Below are 23,201 nucleotides of genomic sequence, written 5' to 3' on the forward strand. Positions count from 1 at the left end.
AGAGTATTAAGAATTTGTTGGTTCTGCCTGGGAATTTTGTGTATAAGGCAAATTGGCATTTTAGTTAGAGACTGAGAAAGATCCTGCTTCATATCCTTCTATGCATGCAAAAAAGTTACCTTTACTCCAATCACAGCTACCTACACACACTTGAGATCAGAATTAGACCTTTTATTCTTCTGGATTGTTTTCTCAAGCCTTCTCACACCTTTGGAAAAGGCTGACATTGGCCGGTGTCAATCTCAACAAACACATTCTGTTGCCAAAAGTAAAACCTCAGCCAGGCAAAAAACCACTAAAACCCTGCCAAGATGGAAAGGCAATGCAACAATTATGGTTGGCAGAAAGGTTTCTTTTCATGAATGCCTTATGTCTCAATTATGCTTGATTTTTCTGTAAGTTGCTCAAAAAAAGGTGCTTACATGCAAAAGAAAGGTGTTTACATTGCCCATGTAACAAGAGCACAGAGGGGTCAAACCTTTACCCCACTTGGAGGCCCCTTCACAACAGGCAATCCACTTTGGAATGGGGACCAAAGAGGGCAAAGCACTGAAGGTCTGGTGGGGTAGGAGAGAGGAATGAGGTGGTGGGAGTTGCAGGAGGCTGGTGATCACTCACAAGCAGCAAACTCTCGTTTCTTGCCTGACATTCAGCCACACAGGCCTTATGCTGCAAGTTTGGCCGACCTCTGCATCTCTCTGACAGTTAACCTAGTTTAACACTGGCACTGGCAGCATGACAAGGATATTTTTCCTTGAGCTATTTCTCTGACAAATCTGCCAGAACTGGGCTGTCCTGCAACGTGAGGATAAGCACTGCTCTTGCAGAGCTCTTATGCCTGTTGTAGCTGAAATCCTGCTCTGAATACTGGTTCTGAGATCAGCCCCAATGCTGCTTGTTACACTCTAGGGAAGCAGACTAGCAGGTCTGAGGGTCTTCTTGGATATCTTTAACACTCTTGACCTTTTGGGGAAATCTTTTAAGGTCCCCAGTCCACAGAGTAGCCAAGTGCATTTCATGACCTTCTCCATGATGAGAGCTATTGTTTAGGAACTAGAACTGATATTCTGCATCTTGGCATGTGACAGCATGTCTGAACTGCCTCCTGGAGCCATGCAGTAATGGGGTGCACAAGGATGCCAACAAGCACAGGACACAAATCCAGAGGTTTTGTTATAACATTGCCAGCAATGTTGGACTAAGAACTGCCTGTGTGGCTGTGTGCAGGTGACTGCCTGGGGCTTCCCCTTTCAAAAGGAGGGTCCAGACTGGTCCCTCTGTGTTGAGCTGGTACTTCAGTGGAGGTATCTGTTAGTCAATGACATGTCACATGTCATGACTAAACCCCCAATACCACCAAAGAATTCCTGGTTTGGATCTGAACTCTGTTTTGGGATTAAGAAAGTGAATTGTTTTTACAATGTCTTTAAAAGCTGAATGAAGCCCTTGGCCTCAGCCAAGTTGCAGCTGGCAAAGGCTGCATTTCACTAGTGAATCCTTGGGCTCTCCCTAGAACATGCTTTATCCATTCATTTAATTTATTGATTGACAACAGATTTTGAATACTGAGGAAGGCAAGTTCAGCAGCAGCCCAGTGAAACGGCTGGAGATTTCAACAGATGTACGACTTGCACAAAGAAAAAATTCTGTAAATCATCCATAACTTTTACGTGGTATACAATATTTCCTCCCCATATGAAAGAAAGTAGGCTGACTGTAACAGTGGGCAAGTCAAGTCATACATTCAGAAAGTATCTTTGTCATTTTGGTTGGATTTCTGCTGGCAGCATCCTCAAATTTTATTGATAAAGTCTTGTTCTTCTTAGCAGTGCAGGCAGACAACCAGATTTGTAACAATGACACATTGCCATTAGCTGTATCTGCTCCCATTCTCTTTTTATCAAGGCACTGGGCTGAGTGCAGAGGATACCTGGGAGAGGAGTAAGAAATCACCATGGACTTCTCTGTTTTAATGGAGTTGTCTTGCTCCATAACATTGCTGTGACACATGGTATGAAGTAGGCTAAGACAAGATATTTGCAGTTACTGGAGCCATCTTAATTTTTATTTGCTCTTCTAGTAACTTACAGCATGTTATTTACCTGAATAATGTAAAATAAGTGATTAAATGCCTCTGGAGCTATACATTTCAGCTACAAAATTCCATCATTAGTGTGTTACTTTGTAACTTGTTTTTCACTCCTCAGCTCTCTTGAAATCATGTTGGCAGGAAGCAAGTGTTTTAGATCAGCAAGTCATTCCATGTGCATGTATTGTGAAGCTTACGCTCTGTATTACGCATTGCAGTCCCATCATTCACTAGACAGTGTACAATATATTTTTAATGTAGAATTTCAATAATTTAGCAACCTCTTAAATAGAAGGCAAGGGAAATCTGCTCCAAGGGTTGTATTCTCCTTTCTCCTCTGCAGAACTTAGTGAATGGATAAGATTAGTAGACTCATGGCCTAGGTTTTTCGTATTTTATTAAAAACATACAGTACTAATTTTGAAAGCATAATTCAGGTATTTTCTTTTCTTCTCCCATATGTGATAAGCATTACTGTTATATGTTATTTTTAACAGCCAGTAAGCACTGGTGATATTCCACTGGTTTTAACTTTCCTTCTCATGTAAAAGGAGTAGTGGGATGGTTTCATAGAAATGTCCACAGAGACCTCTCCACTTGTGGGTTTTATAATTCACCAGTATGAAAGGTTAGAAAACATCCTTTGTGGAGTAGGCTTTCATGGAGGGGAGATGGGCATGGTTAACCAAATCTGTCCTGTGATTCATGGGAGACCATTGGAAGCAGAGGGCGTACTGTGCTGCTGCTCTTATATGAGGATGTGTAGGTTGATATGGATGAGCAAGGCTGTTTCACTTGATATGGATGAACGTCTCCTGCTAAGAGACTAAATTACAGTCAAAAATAAGTGCTCTGTATGAAAAGCACATGTTGCAACTCAGCCCTTTGCCAGGCAGGTTTTGCTGTAGGAGCAGAAATCCCAGGAGTTTGTTGTGGCTTGCCCTTGTTAGCTCCCAAAGAAGCGTCATCTCTGGTTCTGATTTAAACAATTGGCACATCTCTCCTTCAATCATTACTACCTGGTTTGTTTTTACAGAGGGAGGATGGCACTGCTGGGGAAAGGATAAATAAGATTATTTTTCAAATGCAGTGTGTATATACTGGTGTTTCTTTTTTTTGTTCTTGGTGCTGCTGTCCCTGAAGTTGTCATTGGGATCTCTTGAGGCGATGCAGAATTGAAAGTGCCAGTGGCTGCTACTTTGCTCCAACCCAGGCTGTGATGGAAATGTTGATACTAATAATATTAGTAAATCAGTTTAGCTATGCTAAGAAGGTTCTGCTGGGGATGCCGAGTGGTATCTACTGCAACCCCTGTCCCCCTGCTGCAGCGTGGACCCAGCCATTAGATTGGCAGAATCTTGTGCATCCCACATGGCCCCCAGTGCTGGGAGCATACTGTGTTCTCAGCATCTGCTTTCTACCTGCATTGTGCTGTCATGGGTCACAGATATGGCCAAACAAATGTACTTTCCTTGGTGCCATGTCTGTCAATTTTCTCAGTGACCATTTTTAGATGGCATTTAAATTTTGCATATCTTGATGAATTTTAGTGGATTGAATGTGCGCAGTTTCTAGCAAACGTGCTGCTTTCAGTTTCTTCCCTCAGAGGAGATGAAATTCCAGTACATTTTTTATTCTTCTAGGGCATGACTGTAATGAAGTTGGACAGTAATGGTTGCTGCATTTCACTTTTTTTCTGCTCTTTCCCCAGTAGCCTAAGTATCTCTAAGTTTGAAGGCACTTACAGTTATGGTCTTTGAGCTCAAAATAAATCAGAAGAGAACAGACCAAAACAGGACACAGAATCTAATAAGATATATTGTATAAATATAAACTTGCACTTAATATGTTGAGCTGAGAAAGCAAACAAATTAGCCTTGCAGATCTGCTTTTTCTATAATCTAGGTTCAAATAATAGTGAAGTGACCCAAGTGAACAAAGAAATTAATGAAGAGAGGCCAAGACCGAGTAACCTTCTTCTGGAGCTGATGAACTGTAATCCATACCAGATATTTGAAAAAAAGATTTGCTCCTGTTCCATTTACCTCACAACAAAATGTCCTGTCCTCTCATCTCCTTTTCTCACCTCTCCTTGCCAGCAGATGCTAACTTGCATCCTTCATATTTTTGCTAACTCAGTATTTGTAGAGGTTAACAGTCTCTTTCTCAGAGAGAAAATGCATTTCACAGATTTGCTTTTTGTTAAGGGCTGCTAATTGTTGCTCAGATCTTCCTGTACTACATGTCTCTTCTGTTTTTCAAATCTCCGGCAAACAGAGGTTGACAACCAACACAAAAAATACCATAGTGATTTTGTGCCCTGTGGTGCTTTACAAAACCAAGAGGACTCCCAGCTGACAGTAAAAAGGCTTTAGCCTGTGATGAAAGTGTTTTCATGAATTTGTTTGCACGTTGGGTAAAAATAACAGTTTATTCTTAAACAGGTGCTTATCTTTTTGCAGTACTACATAAACTCTCTGGACGCTACCTGCCAAGTACAAATTGGCTGCTTCTGCCCTATTTATCTTTTAAGAAAAGATGCAGGTTTGAGCTTTAAATAGGTTCTTCTGTGGATTCTCTTGACAAGACTTGTAAAGCTCATTTAGTCTCTGTCACCACCAGTTCCAGGCTGTGTTTTGGTTTCTTTGGCCATTTTCCGTGTGACTCCTGGCTACACTAAATGTTTGTCTTTTTCTTGCTTCCTCTCAATTCCTATTTTATTATCTTGACTCTTGCCTCTCCCACACTTCTGCCCCACTAGGTTCAGCTATACCAAAGGATCAAGGTTATCAGGGAAGTGTGGCTTTGAACACTGAACAGCATGACAGCAACATGTTTCTTCTGTCTGGTAAAGGACAACTGAACTGGTTTAAAAACATTAGGTGCTTTTGGGTGGAACTGCAAATAGAGATCACCAAATGTAATTTCAAAACCTCTTGAAGTTGGTAGGTTCAATCAATAGAAGATAAGACACTTCTGCTGGGGCTGCACAAGCCATGTCCTCATTGTAGTGGTGGCAAGACCCTGTCTTCATCCTTCTCTCATCTGTGTAATAGTGAAAGAGTCAGTGAAAGGATGATTCACTTGAATGTCTTGTCTTGTTGAAGGAGAGAAAGAAGAAAAGAGAGAAAATGGCTGACTTGATCTGGCAAGGACCCTTGTGGTTGACTCCAGTGGTGCTGAAGACACTGAGCCATGTGCCCTCTATTACCTTGCACTGCTGCAGCACTGCAAAACTCTGAGCTGATTATGTTTCTTACTTTAAATTTATGGATTAATGTATGAGTAATGTATTGTGAATTTAAGCTGTAGAACTTAACTTCAGCAAAACATGTGGACCTGAAGGCTAAAAGCAAGGAAATCTTCATGGGTTGACCAGATTTGCTGACTCCTTTTATACTACTTTCACTTCAGCAGTCTTGGTGAATTCTAAACATTTGTCTGTTAGACTAAACATGGGTTAAGGCAGACCATGGAAATACCTCAGTTGAAGAGCTGACATCTAATCAGAGTTTTATCAACTGATCCTCTGCCTAGTTAAATTACCATCTGGACTGAAGAGTTGCAAATTGTCCTACAAAACCCACTACAAATGGTGAGAATAAAACAAGCCAAAAAAAATAGGGGTCATAAGTTCTCTCCCTGTGTAATTCAATTCCTCTTGCTTAGTTGATTTGTTTAGTTCCAGAACCTTGCTCTAGTTGTTCTGTCTGCTATTCCAGTACTCAAAAAAGAGGATGCTATGGAAGAAGTTACGAAAACAGCCAGATCAATGTGCTTGATATTACTCCACTGACTTCAACAAACTACTCTCTTGAATTTAATTTTAATTAATTTGGAAGAAAACAGGGTTTTGCATACACAGGAAAACTTCTGCTTTTCACACCTATAGAGCAGAGAGATAGGATAGTAGAGATCCAAAAAGATATTTTTGAGAAAGGAGTGTCTAACCACACTAATTTACACCACGTGGTTTTTAGCAGAAACAGTAATTTAAAAAAACAGAACATCCCTTGAGGGTATGTGGGTGAATGAGTTGAAACAATATGAATAAAATGTCATGGACTCCAGCTTCTGCAATCTTTGTGACAACCTCTTCCTCCCTCAAAAAATACACACCCCTGTGTGGGAAATTTGTAAAACCTCAGACTTCAATTCTCCTGTCCCTTGTGACAATGGTAGTTGTATGACAACAGATCTTATAAAACAGTGACTTTTCTCATGGTGGTTTTGGGGGTTTTTGGGGTTTTTTTTGTTTGTTTGTTTGTTAGTTTTTTGGTGGTTTTTAAATGAAATTTATCTCCCTGCATTGGCAAACACAAATTCCATGACTTTAACACCGACCAGAAAGTCCCTTTGGAGAAGCATGTTTTCAGGAGAGTAGCAGGACTTGGGATAAAACAGTGACCCACTGCTGAATAGTAGATCTGCTGCTGAAGGGCCAGGGTACAGAAAGGTCCCTGTTTGTCTCCAGCTCTAAAGTCTGTAAGTCCTTATAAGGCCCATGCATGCTACCACAGAAGGCTTCTAGGTGTTTAGGGGTGAACAGACTTGCTGCTTTCTCTGGGACAGCTGGCCCAAGGGGGCAGACACAAGAAGAGAGATAGTCATGGGTAGAACCTGAAATCCTCCTGGGACATTCTGTAGATGTGGCCATGACTGAGCAGGAGAGGGCTCATATAGGGTTATCTCAGCTGCAGCATCTACACTGAGACACAGCTGTGCTCTCCTTTGTCAGAGAGAAACAGAGAAACTGGATGCTAAGTAATTTTATAATTTACATGTCTGTTTTTCAAGTAGTGTTTACTATTTGGAAAGTTAGTCAGCCTGGGCTTCCTGAGCAAAGTTTTCAAGAAAAGCTTGAAACCATGTGAACCATCTTTCTGGAACCACCTATTGTGCTTTATGACAGTGACAACTCTCTTGGCACCTTTCTTCCCCCTCCCTGACATTTCCACAAAGAACAGCTGTGCTGCTTACGGTCCCTTGTTCCAGGGAAGAAGTTGCTGATGTAATCCTCGCCTCCCTTCTGGCTCCTTTGCAAAGAGTGCTTCTTCCAGGTCTTCTGAAACAGTCACATTGCAGAGAAATGGTCCTCACCCTTTGAAGCCATTGGTGACTTCTCAGGTCCAGGCCTGAGCACAGAAGTTCAGGTGACTCCTGATTCTGCATCTTTAGCAACATGTGGGTGCAGTGACGTATTTAGCAACACATCTTTCTAAAGTCCTGAATTCTTTTGTGCTTTTAGAAGGTAAATGGGTGTTACTTTCATTCACCTCTCTCCTTTTTGATAGAGATGCAGAGGGGATAAAGTGCTATTCCTACAATTAGGACTTTGTGGCAGTGCTTTAACTCTTCCTGCTTTTCGTGCTCTAGTAGTTTAAAGAGACAAAGCCTGTGTTGTGGGAGACATTGAAAAAAACCATAGTAAGCAAAAAGGATTTTTTATTACATATTAAACAAAGCAAACTTAGCAACTAGTTTTCAAGATGTGACATACAGAGGGAGAGACCCTCTCTCTCAAAGAGACCAGGCTTGACCAATGAGGCATTTAGTGTCCAGAAGAAAGGGTGGCGAAGAAAGGAAAGGGCAACCACTTAAAAAGGTGGTTTGAACACACAGGGAAGCTAATCCCTAATAAAGTTGGGTGTGAAGTGACAATACTGTTCTTATTCTAGGATAGCATCTCTGGTAAATACCCTTACTCTGGAATGGGGATGTCTCCAGGGAAGCTATTCTCAGATGTGTGTGCCTGCACATATAATATACACAGTGTGCCTGAGGTATCATTCCATAAGCACCACAGTAATCATGTACTTCCCTGTTGCAGACAGCCCCTAGGAAGCAGCACCACCCCTGTAAACTGAATGTGGTTAACCTTTGCAGAATACTTTGTGCTCCATTTTGGAAGGTCATCCTAATGCCAGTATCTAAATTCTCAGAAAACCCTGCAACATGGTGCTGTAGCATCTTCAATTAACTTTTAAAGAAAAAGAAAATAATTTGTCATGAGGCTGTTCTGTTTACAATCACTAATTGTTAGGTATTTATTTACCTTTCTTTTTCCTCCTTTTTCTCTCTGCATTGCACTCTTATAAACACACAGTGCTGAGTATCTGGCTTTGCCCTTCAGGAAGCAAACTTGCTTCAGGGCAGTTAAGGAAGTTTCTCAGAAGTTGAAGATAGGTAAACTGCCAACCACTGGTCTAAGACATTGTGAAAAATTACTACAGAAACCCATGTCTCAATTTCTAATATAAATATTTAAATGCACTACAAATTTTGTTTAGTCTGTCTACCCATTTTTTTAATCCTCAGTGGCCACATCAGGCTGAGGTGGATTGGATATTTTGTAACCATTGGGAAATTACTCATTTTATCTGCTAGACTATTCTCTATTATATGGCTTTTCAAGCCATCTGCATTAACAGCATGCTGTGTTTATATTTACATGAAGCAAGTAGGATTTGTTTTATGTATGTCCCAGTCGGGGCTGCAAACATGTCCAACGCCCCCAGCATGGTGCTGTCCACTGGACACCAGTATGCATGTCCAGCTGCAGATCCTGTCTTTTGAAGATGGTTTGGGTCACCTTGAGTGATGCCTTTGATGTGAAAATTAGCAGATGATGAGGCATGGCATGAGCATGCTGCTGGAAGTTAGATTGCCAGCTGCCTTCTGAAGGACCAGGGTCATCTCAGTCTGAAGAAGACAGATGTAATTATCCCCATCTCAGAGCTGATAATGAAATGACATCATTTCCAATGCCACCTTGGTTTTCCTTCAGGGAGTCCATCATTACTGCTAACAAGACCCAAGTCTACTTAAATTGTGACGTTAACAAAATCACTGCCTGGGCTGGAACAGCCTCAGGCACAGAGGCTGTCTGAGTCACCCAGATGCCACAAACTGTCACACACAATTCACAGTTTGAATTCATTTCAGGACAGGCTGTCGCACAGCAGCCCCAACCCATTTTGTGGGAGCAGCAAGGTCAGGCAGGATGTTCCTTCTAGGACAGCAAGAGCAAGGCCACTGCCCTGTATTACCCAGGGAAATATAGTTTTAGCCCATGCTCAAGGGTCAGTACTCCAAACCTGCTGCTCAGGTTTTCCCACCATGTTCTAGGTGCCCAGCTGTACACAGCTGTACAACATGATTATATTTTAAAATTTAAAGCAAGACTCATCATTAGAGCTTGAATATTGAAATTTCCAAGGCTGCAGTGTTGTAAAAGGGAAAGGAAACTGCAGCTTCCTGAAGGATATTTTGTATTTTTTTAATTGTTTCCAGTACTTTAGTTGGATGAATACAAAAGTTAATGTGTTTTGTAACAGGTCAGGATGAAGTGACTGCCTTTTATCCTGAAGAGGCTTTTCTAAAAATTGAATAATTGAAGAAAAAAAAAGTAGAGAGAAAACATCCAGTGTCTGAATGGGGCCTACAGGGAAGCTGGAAAGGGACTCTGTCAGGGACTCTTGTAATAGGACAAGGAGTAATGGGTACAAACTGAAAGAAGGAAAACTTAGGTTAGGTATAAGGAAAAAATTCTTTACTGTGAGGATAGTGAGACACTGGAACGATTTGCCCAGGGAAACTGTGGATGCCAGCAGTGTTCAAGGACAGGTTGGATAAGGCCTTGAACAGCCTGGTCTAGTGAAATGTGTCCTTGTCCATGGAAGGTGGGGCTGGGACTAGATGGTCTTTTAGGTTCATTCCAACCTAAACCATTTTATGATCTTCTCTTATTTATACAATGAAAAAATAGCATGAAATCTGAGCAATTAGAAGTGACTAAGAAAACCTAAAGAAACACAAAAGATCTGTAAACTAAGGAATATGAAGGAGCAACAGCCTGAGAAAAATTGGTTTAAAGGAAGATACAGGGCAAAACTTGTTTACTTCTCCTACTTTTTTTCACAGTGAGTACAATTGTTCAACATCCCCGGAACACCATCACCAGGGATGTGGTAGAGTTGCCACCACTTAAGGTTTTCAAGATGCTTAAGGTTAATCACCTCACATAAAAGTTTTATCACTCAAAATTTTGGAGAGGATGCTAGATAATCTCATCTAGGCTTCCTCTCCCATGAAAGGTTGGACAACATGATCTGTTGAGGTTTCTTCCAGCCTAGGCTCTTCTATGATTTTATGGTACTTTTCTTTGTCAGGAGTATGCATTTTGTGTTGTTGGTGATATGGTACCCACTTCTGAGGGCATCTTTTGTCCTTAAGGTTGAATTCTTGCTTGCACTCTAATTGTTGTATTTTATTCCTTGATTCCCCAGTTAAATCCCAGTGATCTGAGAAAACAATACACAATTTCCCAGAGAGGTTCTCAGCCAGTATCTGAAGCCTCTAAAGGCCAATTCTTCAGCTTCAGACTGAGGATGGGCTTGTGTGCCTTGATAGTATTGCCATTCCAGGCTGGACTTAAAGAAGAGTGCCTTTCCTTTGAACCTCTCTCAAATTTAACTGAAAAGCCACAGCAGGCTCTGAAGCAGGATTCAGTTTCTCCCTCCCTCTGTGCAAGTTTTTAATTTGGATGCAGCATTGGTTTCCCTCTTGCTTAACTCACCTCTCAGAATAAGCTTCAGCAGGAGGAGCAGAACTCAGCCTTATCCCAACCTGAGTTCTAGTGGTTAGAGCACTCCTGAAAACTGGGGTAGGAGGCTGTGAGCTCCTTCAGCCTCCCCAGCCTCCCCCCTCCACTGACAGTGGTCTGCATACAACAGGAGGGAAGCCACACCAGTGCTCTCCCAGGTGCTTTCCATCATATTGAACACAGCACTGCCTGTAGGTGCCTATCTGGGGAGAAGGGTGAGTGGACTGGGCTTTTTTCAGATTTGGGTAAAGGAATTCAGGTAAAAAGTATTCCTGATAGAGCCATTATAAAAGTGTGTTCCAAAACAAGAGAAATTTTCACAATTTTTACAGCACAAGTGAGCATTTCCTACTATGTGAGGTTTCAGGGGACTATAAACAACATTCCAGCCATGCTTGTACTGTGGCTGGATTTGGACTTTCTGAAGCCCTTAAATGTTTTCACAAAGTGTGTTTATTTTAATGGATGGATGAAATATCTCACTGAAATATCTCATATTCAACTGGGTGGAACTCATAAAACACAAAGAGTGAAGATTTTTGCTTGCCAAATGGGTCTGGGGGGATTTGTTCTGAAAACTAGCTTGTGATGTCCCTCTGATCCACCCTCTTCTAATCATATGGGCAAAAGAGAAGAATGCAATGTAGTTTACTTATAGGGCTGATTTGGGGTCCTTGTTGACTATTAGACTTCAGATTTTATAAGAATATGGGAAACATTTGTGACATTTCAAGAAACTACTTAGTTGTACTGGCAGAGAGGTTTGCTTAAGACTCAGCCAGGCATCTGACAGGGATCTCTGTGGTTTTTCAACTGCTGAGGTGTGCTGAGATCTCCTTTTTTGTGACCTTCCCTATGAGGAAGCAAAGATGTGTTTAGCGTGTGATATGTACCAAGATGTGTTAGCTGTATAATTTAGATATCCATGCTGACCTAGAAGGGATCTTATGTGACTTTTGGGTCACAGTGGTCAGAGACAAGTGCCGCCAGAGCTAGACCTGTGGATGGTGGTCCACAGCATGTTCTGTGAATAAGATTGTGTAAAGACAGCATTTGTGATTTGCTGGATGTAGCTCCATTATTTCCTATAATTTCAGATTCCAGTGGAGAACATAGTAGTAAACCCAAGTCCTGGGTTGAAAACATCTTGAAATTGAACACAGTGTTCTCTTTTTATTATATCTAGAGGCTTATGGGCATGTGTTACTTCTATTTGCCAACAGAAGCCTCACACCTGCTCTCAGTAGTGCTGGCTTGCTGAGTCTGTGACACAGCAGATATTGTAATTAGTTTTATTTTTAAAATAATTGCATGCTAAGTATATGTAAATACAAAGTTTCTGTCTGTCAGGCTTTTCTGTCTGTAGCTGCAAGAATTCAGGTTAAGCTAATCCTGTCAACCTTGTTAAAAACCAACCCCACTTGTCCCATTGCAAACATATTTTGCTCACTGCATCATACAGTTTTTATAGCATAGGTGGGGATAGTAGGAGGGAAAGACAATGCTGAGATATTGAGTTCCAGGAGACTGGTTTTACCTGTTGAAAATAATCCAGTGATCAAAAGACCGAACAATAAAAGTGAAAAACATATGAACAATAAACGTGAAAAGCATATGAGTCAACAGATTGAATGCTTATTCTTAATATTAATTATATGTGTACCTACATAATTTGAAAAATGTAATGTATTGGATTGAGACTATTGGATGATGAGTATTGGATGAGTGTATTGGATATGAGAAAGAGCATTGCAACACCTCAAGAATTCCTTTGTCTTTGCACTTGTTTTTGTCACAGATAACCTGATTTTAGCAGCAATTTTTGAGGCTTTGTGTATATATGCTGTGATTTTCCCTAGGCTCATTGCTTAGTTAATGTTCTAAATTAGGAATATTTTTAGTGATCCTGCTGCAGCTTTGTTATGTATGATCTCAATTCCTAATGTAAAAAGGTTGTATTATCATTATTTTATTAGTATGAGGCAAAATCAGTGGTCAAGATTTCTGGCTGAGTGCTAGCTCTTTGAGTGGTCTTGGAGAGCAGATATGAAACTCAGAGCTGCTCATGGCAGGTCTTGTGTTGCTTTCTAAATACCCAACTGATACACATTACTTGTGATCAGTCCCTCATCCACAACTTCTGTAGATAGAAGAATGTACAAATATTGCTAAAATTCCACATTTTCCATGAAGAAAATTCTCTTTCTAATTTGTGTTTTCTCATTTTCCTTTGGAAAAATGTTCAAGTTTGACTCTTCTTGAAGTAGTAAAAGCTGAATCTTGTAAGTATGTTTTATAGGTAATGATACAATTCTGAAAAGTGATGAAAGCTCTTGGTAAAGCTTTCATCAAGCTCCACTTCTGCTAAAGTAAAGAGAAGTTTTAGTACTTCAGTACTTTAATACAGCACTTGGACAGGATAAGTGGGTTTAAATAATGTATTATTTGTTGAATGCTGTAAGTATTACAAGCCATCAACAAGGTTTACAGGCTCTCACCAGCTCAAAACTGCTAGTCCCATGTGTCTTGTTTTTCACTCTTATTTTGCTCTGAATCTCCTAACCAAGTACTCACAGGTTCCTTGCTGTGTCAATACCTGAGCACCTACCAGGAATTAGAGATAGTGTGCTACTTCTGTTTTTCTTTCTTGTGTCAGCTGGTGTGAGGAGATCGCATGAGATATGTAGATCACTCTTTGGGAGCTTCAGTCTTTAATTAAGTTCAGTATAAATAAATATTGCTGCTGTTTTGTATCACACAAGATCACTCTGGTACTGTATGTCTGGCCAGTATCTTCTCTCTGATGACAAATGTTTGTTTAGGAGTAACATAGGTGAATTTGTTTGTAATCTAGGAGTAAATAATGAATAAGAGACTGACTGCAGTCTTCCACCCTGCTTAACTCCCTCAGTTTTGTAGCTCCAGGTATACTTGTGCTCCACAAGCGTTACATTTGAAGGCAGTATTGGAAAAGGTAGAGGCAACTCTAGAAGCAACTCAAGGCTACACCTTATGTGAGCAGTGGGAACAGTCTGCTGATGCCTTTGTGCATTCTCAGAGCATTTGTGACTTGAACACGGGGGAAAAGGGCATAGAAGGTGAAGCAAAAGCAATATTCACGAAGTCAATTGTGAATATTGGCTTCTCTAAAGAAGTAGCTATGTTAAGCAAAAACTAGGTGTGCTAACCTGTAAAAAACAGTTGAAAAGCCTGGGTGCCAATTTGCCCATCTCAGCTCTCTCTAGCAATTTACAGCTCCCTTCTCCTATATGTAAGACAGTTGAAATTTGTTGGATTGCTTTAAAACTAGAAATTGAAATTATAATCCCACCTTGAAAAAAAAACCAGTACAGTGGTTTCAAAATCATCAGTGACAAAATAATAGCCTGAAAGAAATGTCAAGAGAAAAAGATAACATGTTCTGGACCAACAATTTGTACTTAGTCCCAACAATAACTGGGATCATTGCACAATAATCCCAGCCATGATTTTTGTCTGCAATTGCAGGCAACCAATGTTGTTTCCTAATTTCTTCCAATTCCTTGTTCCCATGATAGAGGCTAATGGGCCTTTTAAAAGATTTCATAATAAAAGCTCAAGATGGTGGTTGAAATACAACTTTTTGAGTTTTAAAGAGAAGGGGGAAAAATCCTTAACACGACCTCATGTTAGATGATACTTTGCTAGCATGCATGTGAAATTTAAGCTCTACATTATATTTAAGATTAAAAATGTGTTCCAAGTTCTTTCAACTCTACTGAAAACTATTAGGCAATATGGAGATACCTCCCTTTTTCAGTATGAGCAGTCAAATATGAAATAGGTATTTGGTTTTTATTGAATGCTTGTTCAATTTTTGTCTGACACCAAGTCTTTGTCCATTGGTATTTTTGGGAGCTGTGAGGTCTGAACTCTGAGCTGCAGTTCTGTTCTTCATCAATACTTCACCAAAATACTTTTAAGGGCCTCAAACATGATGATGAACCACACTTGCTCCTCCTTCTCAGCAGACAAATCCCAGAAATGGGTACATGTCACTATAGCTGAAGACTAAATTGGAATTATCAAGAATGCTCAATATTTTTTTCCTCATATTCTTAGAAAACCTTACCTTTTTAATCCATGAGAACTACAAATCCTTTTTCTACTAGTGGACCCAAATTCATACAGAGTAGCTGACATGGAAATATGAGTATACAGATACTCCTGTGCACGTTCCTTATATAATGCACAAATATATTTTGTTTGACAGCACCTTAGTGCAAAAGCATTGTGAAAATGACAGCCCTTCCCTGGGGTCAGATCTTTACAGATAGGACAAAGCACAATTTTAGGCTTTGCTAGTAAGGTAGTTTTCCAGAATTTATTGAATTTTGATGTCTTCATTAACACAAAAATTGTGGGAAAAAACCCTTAGGAAATCATAATACAGAAATTAAACTGAAACAGATCAATATGTGAGAGATTTTCCTATCTTGTGGGAAAGTATTTAAGCTAAATAACTTTAGCTTAATACAATAAATATTATGAGGACACTTATAAATATTAGAGACTAGTAATGCAGAAATACAGAACCACTAAATCTATCATGTGCTTTTACTATGGCAAAGGCCTCTGGCTGACAATAGAGAGCAAATAACATGAGAAAATCTCTCTGACAGCTAGACAGAGAAGCCATTTGCCTCATCTTAGTTTCTATCGCAGCTATCTCTGTGCTGACACTGAGAAGAGCTGTGTTTATGGAACCGTAGGAAGGAATTGCTGATCCCCAGCCCTGCAGAGGCAGCAGGGAGCATGCCACAGGCCCATGCTGCCCTTCCAGCCAGCCCTGATGCCCCAGGTGTCAGGAAGCTGCCTCTAAAAGGCTTTTGTTTACCGGGTTATTGAAGAGAAGGAGCAGTAGTAACTGGGACCATTTCCCACTTAAGTGAAAAATATGCTTTTTTTTCTCCAAACAAGATGGCAAGTTTCTGACACTGAGGGATCATCAGGGAGAGGATACCCAGGTGCATCAATGCCAGGGTACAGAGTGCACAGAACAGCAGTGACAAGCACCTGGAAATACTGCTGGCATTATGAAATTCAAGTGCAGGTGCAGATCAGCCTATTTCTAGTTGCCTGCTTAGATATGGGTTTTGCAGCCTGTCTTTCAGCAAATGTTCACTGGAAACTGTAATCCAGAAGTTTAGGCTTTGCTTTTTATATGGCTCATTCCCTTCTTTATCAATATTGAGTAAGGTTTAATGTAGGCAGGACCTTCTAGCCATAGCTGAATACCACGATTACAGTAGCTTGAGGATTGTTCTTGACATGAGACAGTTCTTTATAAAAAGTGGAAAAGACACATGCATTTTAAAAAAGAAGGTACTTATGAAGCTTTTTTCCATGTGCAACATTCACACAACAGTTAATCCTTGCAGGAACTCAGAAGTATCAAGGAAAAATAATTTCCGTGAAGTGCTCTGTTCCAGAATTCATTTCCCTACATAGCAGAAAAAGAAAAAAGAGGAATTTTGTACATAGGACCAGGATTCACAGAAGCTAGTTTTCTAAGCAAGGATGTTACAATGTCATCAAGTTCAGAGAGCAGCAGGGTAATGGTCACCTTCACTGCCAAAGATACTGGTGTCTCTGACCTCTTCAGCACCAGTATGGTTGGACTGGATGGGAGATCGGGTATTTGCTGCATTTTAGCTTATATCTGTAACATGGGATTTAGTGGCAGTTCAGGTGCCTCGCTTCTTTTTCGTATTTGACTCCATTTCTTGGTGCACTGTTGCAAAAGTGAGATCAGAAGAGTTGGTGTTAACCCTGTCTGAAGAACTGATTGAGTCACTTCACTTCCTTGTGATGGAGTTTCAGAAAACTTCAGAGTTCAACTGTTTGGCCTGAAATCCATGTGGTTGGTCTTGGGGTTATGTTTGGACCACTGTCACTGCTAATGCACACACAGTGTGAATGGTTCCTGTGGGGCAGGAATTGTCAACACCTTCTTGTGAGTCAACCTGTCCAGTTAAACCCCGTACCTCCTTTCTTCCCAGGCACAGCAGGAACCTCTCACCAGGGTGTCACAAGCGAGGTTATCAGCACCAGGTTATCCAGGATGCTCCTGGTTTATCAGCTTTGGTTTCTCCATCATCCTTTCCACTGGGATAGTTTATGGGTGCTAGAGCACTCAGGGAGTTTGTGTAACAGAGGTATGGTACACAGTGTTGATATTTTGGACCCCAGCTTGTTTGGACCCCCAAATTACACAGAGATGAGGCTTCTTGCAATGAGACTGTAACTGAAACATACTTGTCTGCCCTGATCAGGGTTTAGCTATGGAACAGCCATGACAGCCCATTATGCAGTATTTTCTTCGAGTGGGCAATCTTAAGTGCTTTGTATACATTATTCTTAGTTGCATTCTGACAATGTGTCTGCTGCTTCTGCACTAAAGCAAAGCAGTCCAAAATATGAGGGGTGCTGGAAGTGAGGTTGGGAGAACACTACTGGAACTGGGCAGGGGAGGGGTCCTGCTCTGTTTATTCGTGTCTGGACTGGGTCACAACCACTGTGACTCTTCAGATTCACTTTTTTTTCCCTTGTTTCATGCCCAGGCAGAGATTGTGAAGTGACACAGAAGGCAGGGCATTTTTAAGAACACATGCATTATAAATCATAGTATCATAGAATGATCCTATCCTTTGTGTTGGAAGGAACCATAAAGATCATCTAGTTACAGTCCCCCTGCTGTGGACAAATACATACATTTTTTACCTGTGGAGTTGTTTCATTTAGATCACCAGAAGAGGGGTGAAAAAATTCATGCAGTTGTCCTTGCTTATGTTTTGGCTTTACATTTTTTTCTGTGTCAGCCTGGGTAATTGAAATCCTTGAGGTCAGTCTTACTTTCAGTTCCTCCTTTGCTGTGCAAGTCAGGGATGCTGCAAGGAGAACTCTCTTTTCAAACCATGGTTTTAATTTGAATTTCAAATGACATGGATATGTTTCTGTTGGCCTTGAGTTTAACTGAAGGCTGTTTTTACAAATGGTATGACCAAGTTAAGGCTGCCACAGGGTTTTGGTTATCTCCTTGCTCTGGCTCTTGGGATGTGCTGCTCCTGAAGCCTGGAGTGCAGAGTGTCCCTCAAGTGTGGAACAGGGTGGAGGGCAAAGATTGCCCTGTGGCTGCCAGTGTTGATACCAGCCAGAATTGCAGCCCTGGGTGGAATTTCAGCAGCCACCACTGCTCTCAGATGGCCCAGTGGTTAGCTCATACCAGAATATCAGACAGTAGATATCTGCTTCATAAAAGAGGCTATGCAAACAGAAGAAACTATTTTCTCAGTTTCCTGTGCACCTAGTGACACTACTTTAATGGCACAAACTGTACAACACACATTATTCATGTCTGTTTATCTCTCTGGGGTTTGGCCTTCAAATTGTTTCAGTATCGCACGGCTGCACAGATGTACTCACTGTCCAGCACGACTGGGAAGGAACATAAATCTGTGGTTCACCTTGGCCTGCAGACAGTGCTGAGTTCACTTTCTGACTGGCTATGTTAATCAGGTATCCCACTCTTCCAGCTGCAAATCAGCATTGTGATTAATACTCACAATGAGAAGCTAATTACTGTTGGCATGTAGCTGTTTTATGTTTCTCTCTTTTCTGGGAGCCAAATCCAACCATATGGAAAAATGTAGCTGAAACACTATAAATATGATTCCACTTAGACAGTCATCTCTTCTGTTTTCTGTTATCACAGCAGTGTCAGCACAAGCAAAACAATGAAAGTGAAGAGATGCTGTTGCAAATTTTATTACAAGTTTGAGGTCTTGGGATTTTTTTTCCCCTTCTTCAAGGACGCTGTGTTAATCTGAAAAAAGAGGTCTTGATTTGTGTTCATTTATGCCTGCCACAATTATTTAAGAAATAGCTTCAGTGATCATACTTGAAGAGCTCTGGTTCTTCTTTAACTATTTCTGGCAGCGCTAGAAAGATATGCTTTGTGCTTTGTATCATGACAACTTGTCTTCTCCAATAAGCCACATCTTAAACTGTGTCAGTCCTCTCTACATTCAAAGTAGCTGTCTTCTGTTCATTGCTGTTGGAATGAAGCTGTTGACTGTGTGTCTGCAGTGCAGCCAGCAGCAGCAAGTGAGCATTTCCACAGAAAGAGAAGGCTGTAGCAGTGAACTGCAGATGGGCACCTGGCAGTGATTGAATCCAAATAGCTGGGAATCTTTGGGCAGAGCCACTTCTGATCTTCATATTGATCTTCATAGAGCTTTCCAAATAAAAAAAATATCTGCATCTGAGAACCCATTCACAAGGCTGATGTTCTAGTATCAGCCACTGAAACTTTACTGACATGGGAAAAACACAGGCAAATTAAATAAACAGGAGTAGGAATATCTTTTATCATATTCTGAATCTTAGCAAGATTGTTTAAAGTAGAGACTGTCTTCTGAAAACAGCAAACAGTTCTCCCCAAAGCCACTTCTTTGTGCTGGGTTTTTAGACTATTTCTAAACTATTTTGTCAAGCATTCATAGGCTGGATTAGCAAATGTGACTTTACTAAAAGAGGCAGATGTCAAAGATGGGTTTCCAAAACACTGTGATGAAGATGTTTAGGTGAGTAGCAAGAGGAAAAGGCCTTTGTGCTTCTGCTTCCCATGAAATCTAAAGGAGAGCATCCTGCCATAGTTTAGGGTTCTGCGGGAAGTGAGAAAATCTGGAAAGAAACAGAAAAATAACTGCTGTGATGGAGGCAGGAGAGCTCTTCCTTTCTTTACATGACTATTGTTGCAGTTTTGCCTTGCAATGGGTGCCTCAAATAGCTATTCATTGGTCTTTTGAAGTAGTTGACCAATCTTCTCTTCCATAAGAGTACTTTCCTCTGAGATGCCTCATTTTGCTTGTGAAAAGTTTCAGAAATAACTTCTGTTAGAGCCATTCCTATCCAAGCCTTAAAGCACATACATAACCCTTACACGGTGGCATCAATATGACAGAGTTTGGTTTGGGTATTTTTTCCTTCCTTAAGATAAAAGTTGTCAGAAGCAGCATGAAGTAAATGATGGTAAACCATAATCTAGTGCCAAAAAAAGGTTCTAATTAATTGTCTCATCAAAAGTCAGTACCATGATAGAAATTAAACTGCTACTCTGAAGCTGGTACAGAGAGCTCGATGACATAGCCTCATATCATCTTTTTATCTCAGGAAGTGCTTCCATAATCACTTCTCTTCCAAGTCTTCTGTTCAGTGTACTATTTCTTTTTGTGACACTTAACCCACTAGTGTTGTGTACTGTATGTATTATGCATTGCTTTTTGAGCATGCTATATATTACGAAGAGTTTTCTATCCCTAAGGGTTTCTGCAGCTATTTCTGTGAGTTTGTCCTACAGGGCACTTTCATGAAAGTCATCAGTTAGCCTTCACCATGAAGAAAGGGATAATAGTAACTGAAAGTAGGCCAAGCTCATTAGATTATGATTAAAAGGCAGATTTTTATTTTTTTAATGCACTGAATGTGGTTCTAGTGGGTGGGCACTGGGCAGAAGTGGTGCTGGTGAAGTCACAGGTGTTGTGTCCTTGGTCACTCTGTCTTTTCAGTTATTTTATAGCATTAATTGAATACTGACTCATAAAGAGTACAGTGACCTTTGATTTTATTCAAGTGACTTTCTTTTATGAGTCTTAAAAAAGAAATGCCATGCATGGTCCTGCCTTTACTGTCTAGGGTGAATCTAGAGCAGACAGTTGGAAGCATAACTAAGTGTGTTTCAAAGCAGGTTTGTAACTTGCCCCTTATAATGCTGTATTTTCAGCTCTTTTGGGAACATGTGTTGCTCCACTAGAAACAGAGGGTTTCCCCCCAGAAGTAGTTTAGAACCTGTCTTGAGGTCCCCAACCTGGTGAAGTCCCAGGCTGGCCAAGGACCTTGGCATGAGGTCCCAGCCCCTTGGTGGGAGCTTTGCAGTCCCTCCTTGACCCTGGTGAGGCTGCAGGGTCAGTGGGACCCCCTACCCCTACTTGCACCTCTTCCTCTGCTAAGGCAATGACCTGCCTATTTAAGTGTCTCAGCTGAGCTGGAATAGCAGAGTTGGCAACTTCATCTCTGTGGCTGAATAGAAAACAGTTCATCAGATGCAGTTCAAGTAGTAAATGGTCTGTACAGGCACCACGTGGGGCCTGGATTCCTGCAGCCCCCAGATGTCCAGCTCCCACCTGCAGCCCTCCCTTCATAGTTTGCTCTGGTCTCCACAGACACAGTGCCATGCTCCACATGTGACCACGTTGGTGACTGGGAGGGTTTTTCAGGAGGCAGGACTAGGTAAAGGTGCCTTTTATTTCACTAGCAGATCCGGAGAAGGGTCAGGCCTTACCCTGCTCTCCTTCATCAATCACAGGCAAGTAGGAAATTACAGATTGTAGCCTCTGGCTTAATTAGCCACCTGCTATTCTTGTCCTCTTGCATCCACAGTAACAATTTATACACATAAGAATATACACAAGGCTGAGGCTGTCTATTTTTCCTTGACCAGCAGTGCTCTTCCCATGTAAGGTAGTAACTCACCTCCTTTGAATCACACACTGGCATTTTTCCCTCTTGTTCCAACCATATTTCACTGGTCACCATGATCATCACAGGTTGTACTCCAAGTGCTTCCTTGGAACCAGAAAATGTCCATAAGTATGCAGCATTTAAACACAACTTGCTATCATGTCTCTCTTTCCCTCCCTTCTCCTCAGATGTAAAGGAGCATCCCACTATGGCCTTACCAAGGAACGGAAGAGGCGTTCCCAGGACTGCTCTCCAGACCGTGGCTCCAGCTTGGCAGTGGCTGCCCTGGGCCCTGAGCTCTCAGCAGCTGCAGCCATCGCCTTAATGACAGATGAGCCAGGGCTGGTGAACCCGGCCTTCAGCCCCACCTCAGAGGACAGCCAGCTGGGCAGCAGCCCCGGGGACCTGCACCGCAGCAACCGCAACCGGAGTAAGAGCCAAAAATGGCAGCTTCAGAGCCTGCTAGCCCCTTGCAACATTCATTTTTATGTTAAAAATGTGTCACTGGAGGATTAAAAAAATAAAAAAAAGAAAAAGGGGTGGGGAAAGTGAAAGCTTTCATTTTTCATGGTTTATCAAATTGCGCACTCAGTGACCCAATAGATTTGAGGTGAAAAAAATGTCTTGGCCAGGGGTGGGATCAAGCTGAAAATGGACTAGCTGTACACATGTAAACTGCAAATCTTTATAAAGATTATTTAGGTAAGTCAGCTCAGTTGGAAGATTAAATGTTATGTGATGGGCTGGGGAGATGGTGTAGCTGGATAATGTGTCTCCACTAAATGTTGGTGGCCCAAGTAATGCCCACAGACATGGGCACCTACCCAAAATCCTATTGGGAACTGTGTTACCCATTTGCCAAGTATTTTCAGGAAAACAAACCCTTAAGAATTGCCTTAGGAGCCTGGGGAACATCTGCCAGCTTCTTAGGAAGGTGCAGTTTGGAGGAGCTGGTCCTGCTGAAATAACAACAGTCAGGGACAAGCTGCATCAGGAGACTTTGCCTTGATCTTTCACCTTGTGACACTTCACCTGTTTCTGATGAGTGTCATGTTTGAAAAACGGGGCCTGGCCAAAGCCAGAGTCAGAAGTGTTAAGGGTGAGTTCAACGCATGTATTTGAAGATTCTGAATCTAAAATGGAAAAAGCCCACCTTGTGTGCTGCCAGTTGCATATGGGGAAGATGGATGAAGGGATGAAGAAAGACTAGGAAATGAGAAGCATTATCCTTTTGTTGTGCCAGGGTTTGGAGAGGTGAGGAAAGGAAGGGTGCAAGAAGAGAGCACCAGAATCTGTCAGTTTTATTGAGTGTAGAGGCCACAGTCTGGTTTGAGGGAATGTTGTATTATTAGATTACAATATTTGGCTAGCATGCAGAGCTGGAACAGACAGAACAGCCACAACCATGAAGATATCTTTAGCAGGATGGAAAAGAGTGACATGTTTTGAAAGTATTATGACTTTTCTTTTGTATTGCTGTACCCGAGTCAGAATATGTGAGGTTTTGATCCCTCCCACCTGATGATAATATCTAAATTTTTTGACATGGAACAGTTGGCAATCATTGGTGGCTTTAGAAGCATTGCAAGGTTTTGAGACAGAAGTAGTAGTATGGATTTTGTCAAGAAGAGTTTTTAATGACTTCCAGCTTTTTTTGGTCAAACATGTATAGCTGAGAAAATATGTATTTTTCACAGAATTTCTGGTAATTCTGTCTTGATGGAGGATTATTCTTTCCAAAGCTACCACACTCACAGGAGATTTTTCCATGTGATTAGCAAAACAGACAGGAAGGAGGCAATTCGAGGGTGTGGGACTGAGGTAGGGTGATTGTACCCAGATTCAGGTGGGTGCAGCCTTGAAGTATCAGCAGACTCAGGGTCAAAGGTGAAGTACAGGCAGCCCTGATGTTGATGTTACATCCCATCATATGCCAGGGGCTGTAGA

General features: G+C 41.3%; 1 protein-coding gene across 2 annotated transcripts in view; it reads left to right on the plus strand.

Annotated features, from left to right (window-relative positions):
- LNX1 (ligand of numb-protein X 1) overlaps nt 1-23,201 on the plus strand; it is a 79,579-nt gene that overhangs the window by 22,713 nt on the left and 33,665 nt on the right. For both annotated transcript variants that reach the window (XM_066548430.1, XM_066548431.1), the window contains one exon: nt 21,443-21,684. In XM_066548430.1, coding sequence (XP_066404527.1) covers nt 21,443-21,684 — 242 coding nt within the window. The remainder of the gene's footprint in view (nt 1-21,442; nt 21,685-23,201) is intronic.

The sequence above is a fragment of the Molothrus aeneus genome, chromosome 4, assembly GCF_037042795.1.
Source record: "Molothrus aeneus isolate 106 chromosome 4, BPBGC_Maene_1.0, whole genome shotgun sequence".
Taxonomy (NCBI): domain Eukaryota; kingdom Metazoa; phylum Chordata; class Aves; order Passeriformes; family Icteridae; genus Molothrus; species Molothrus aeneus.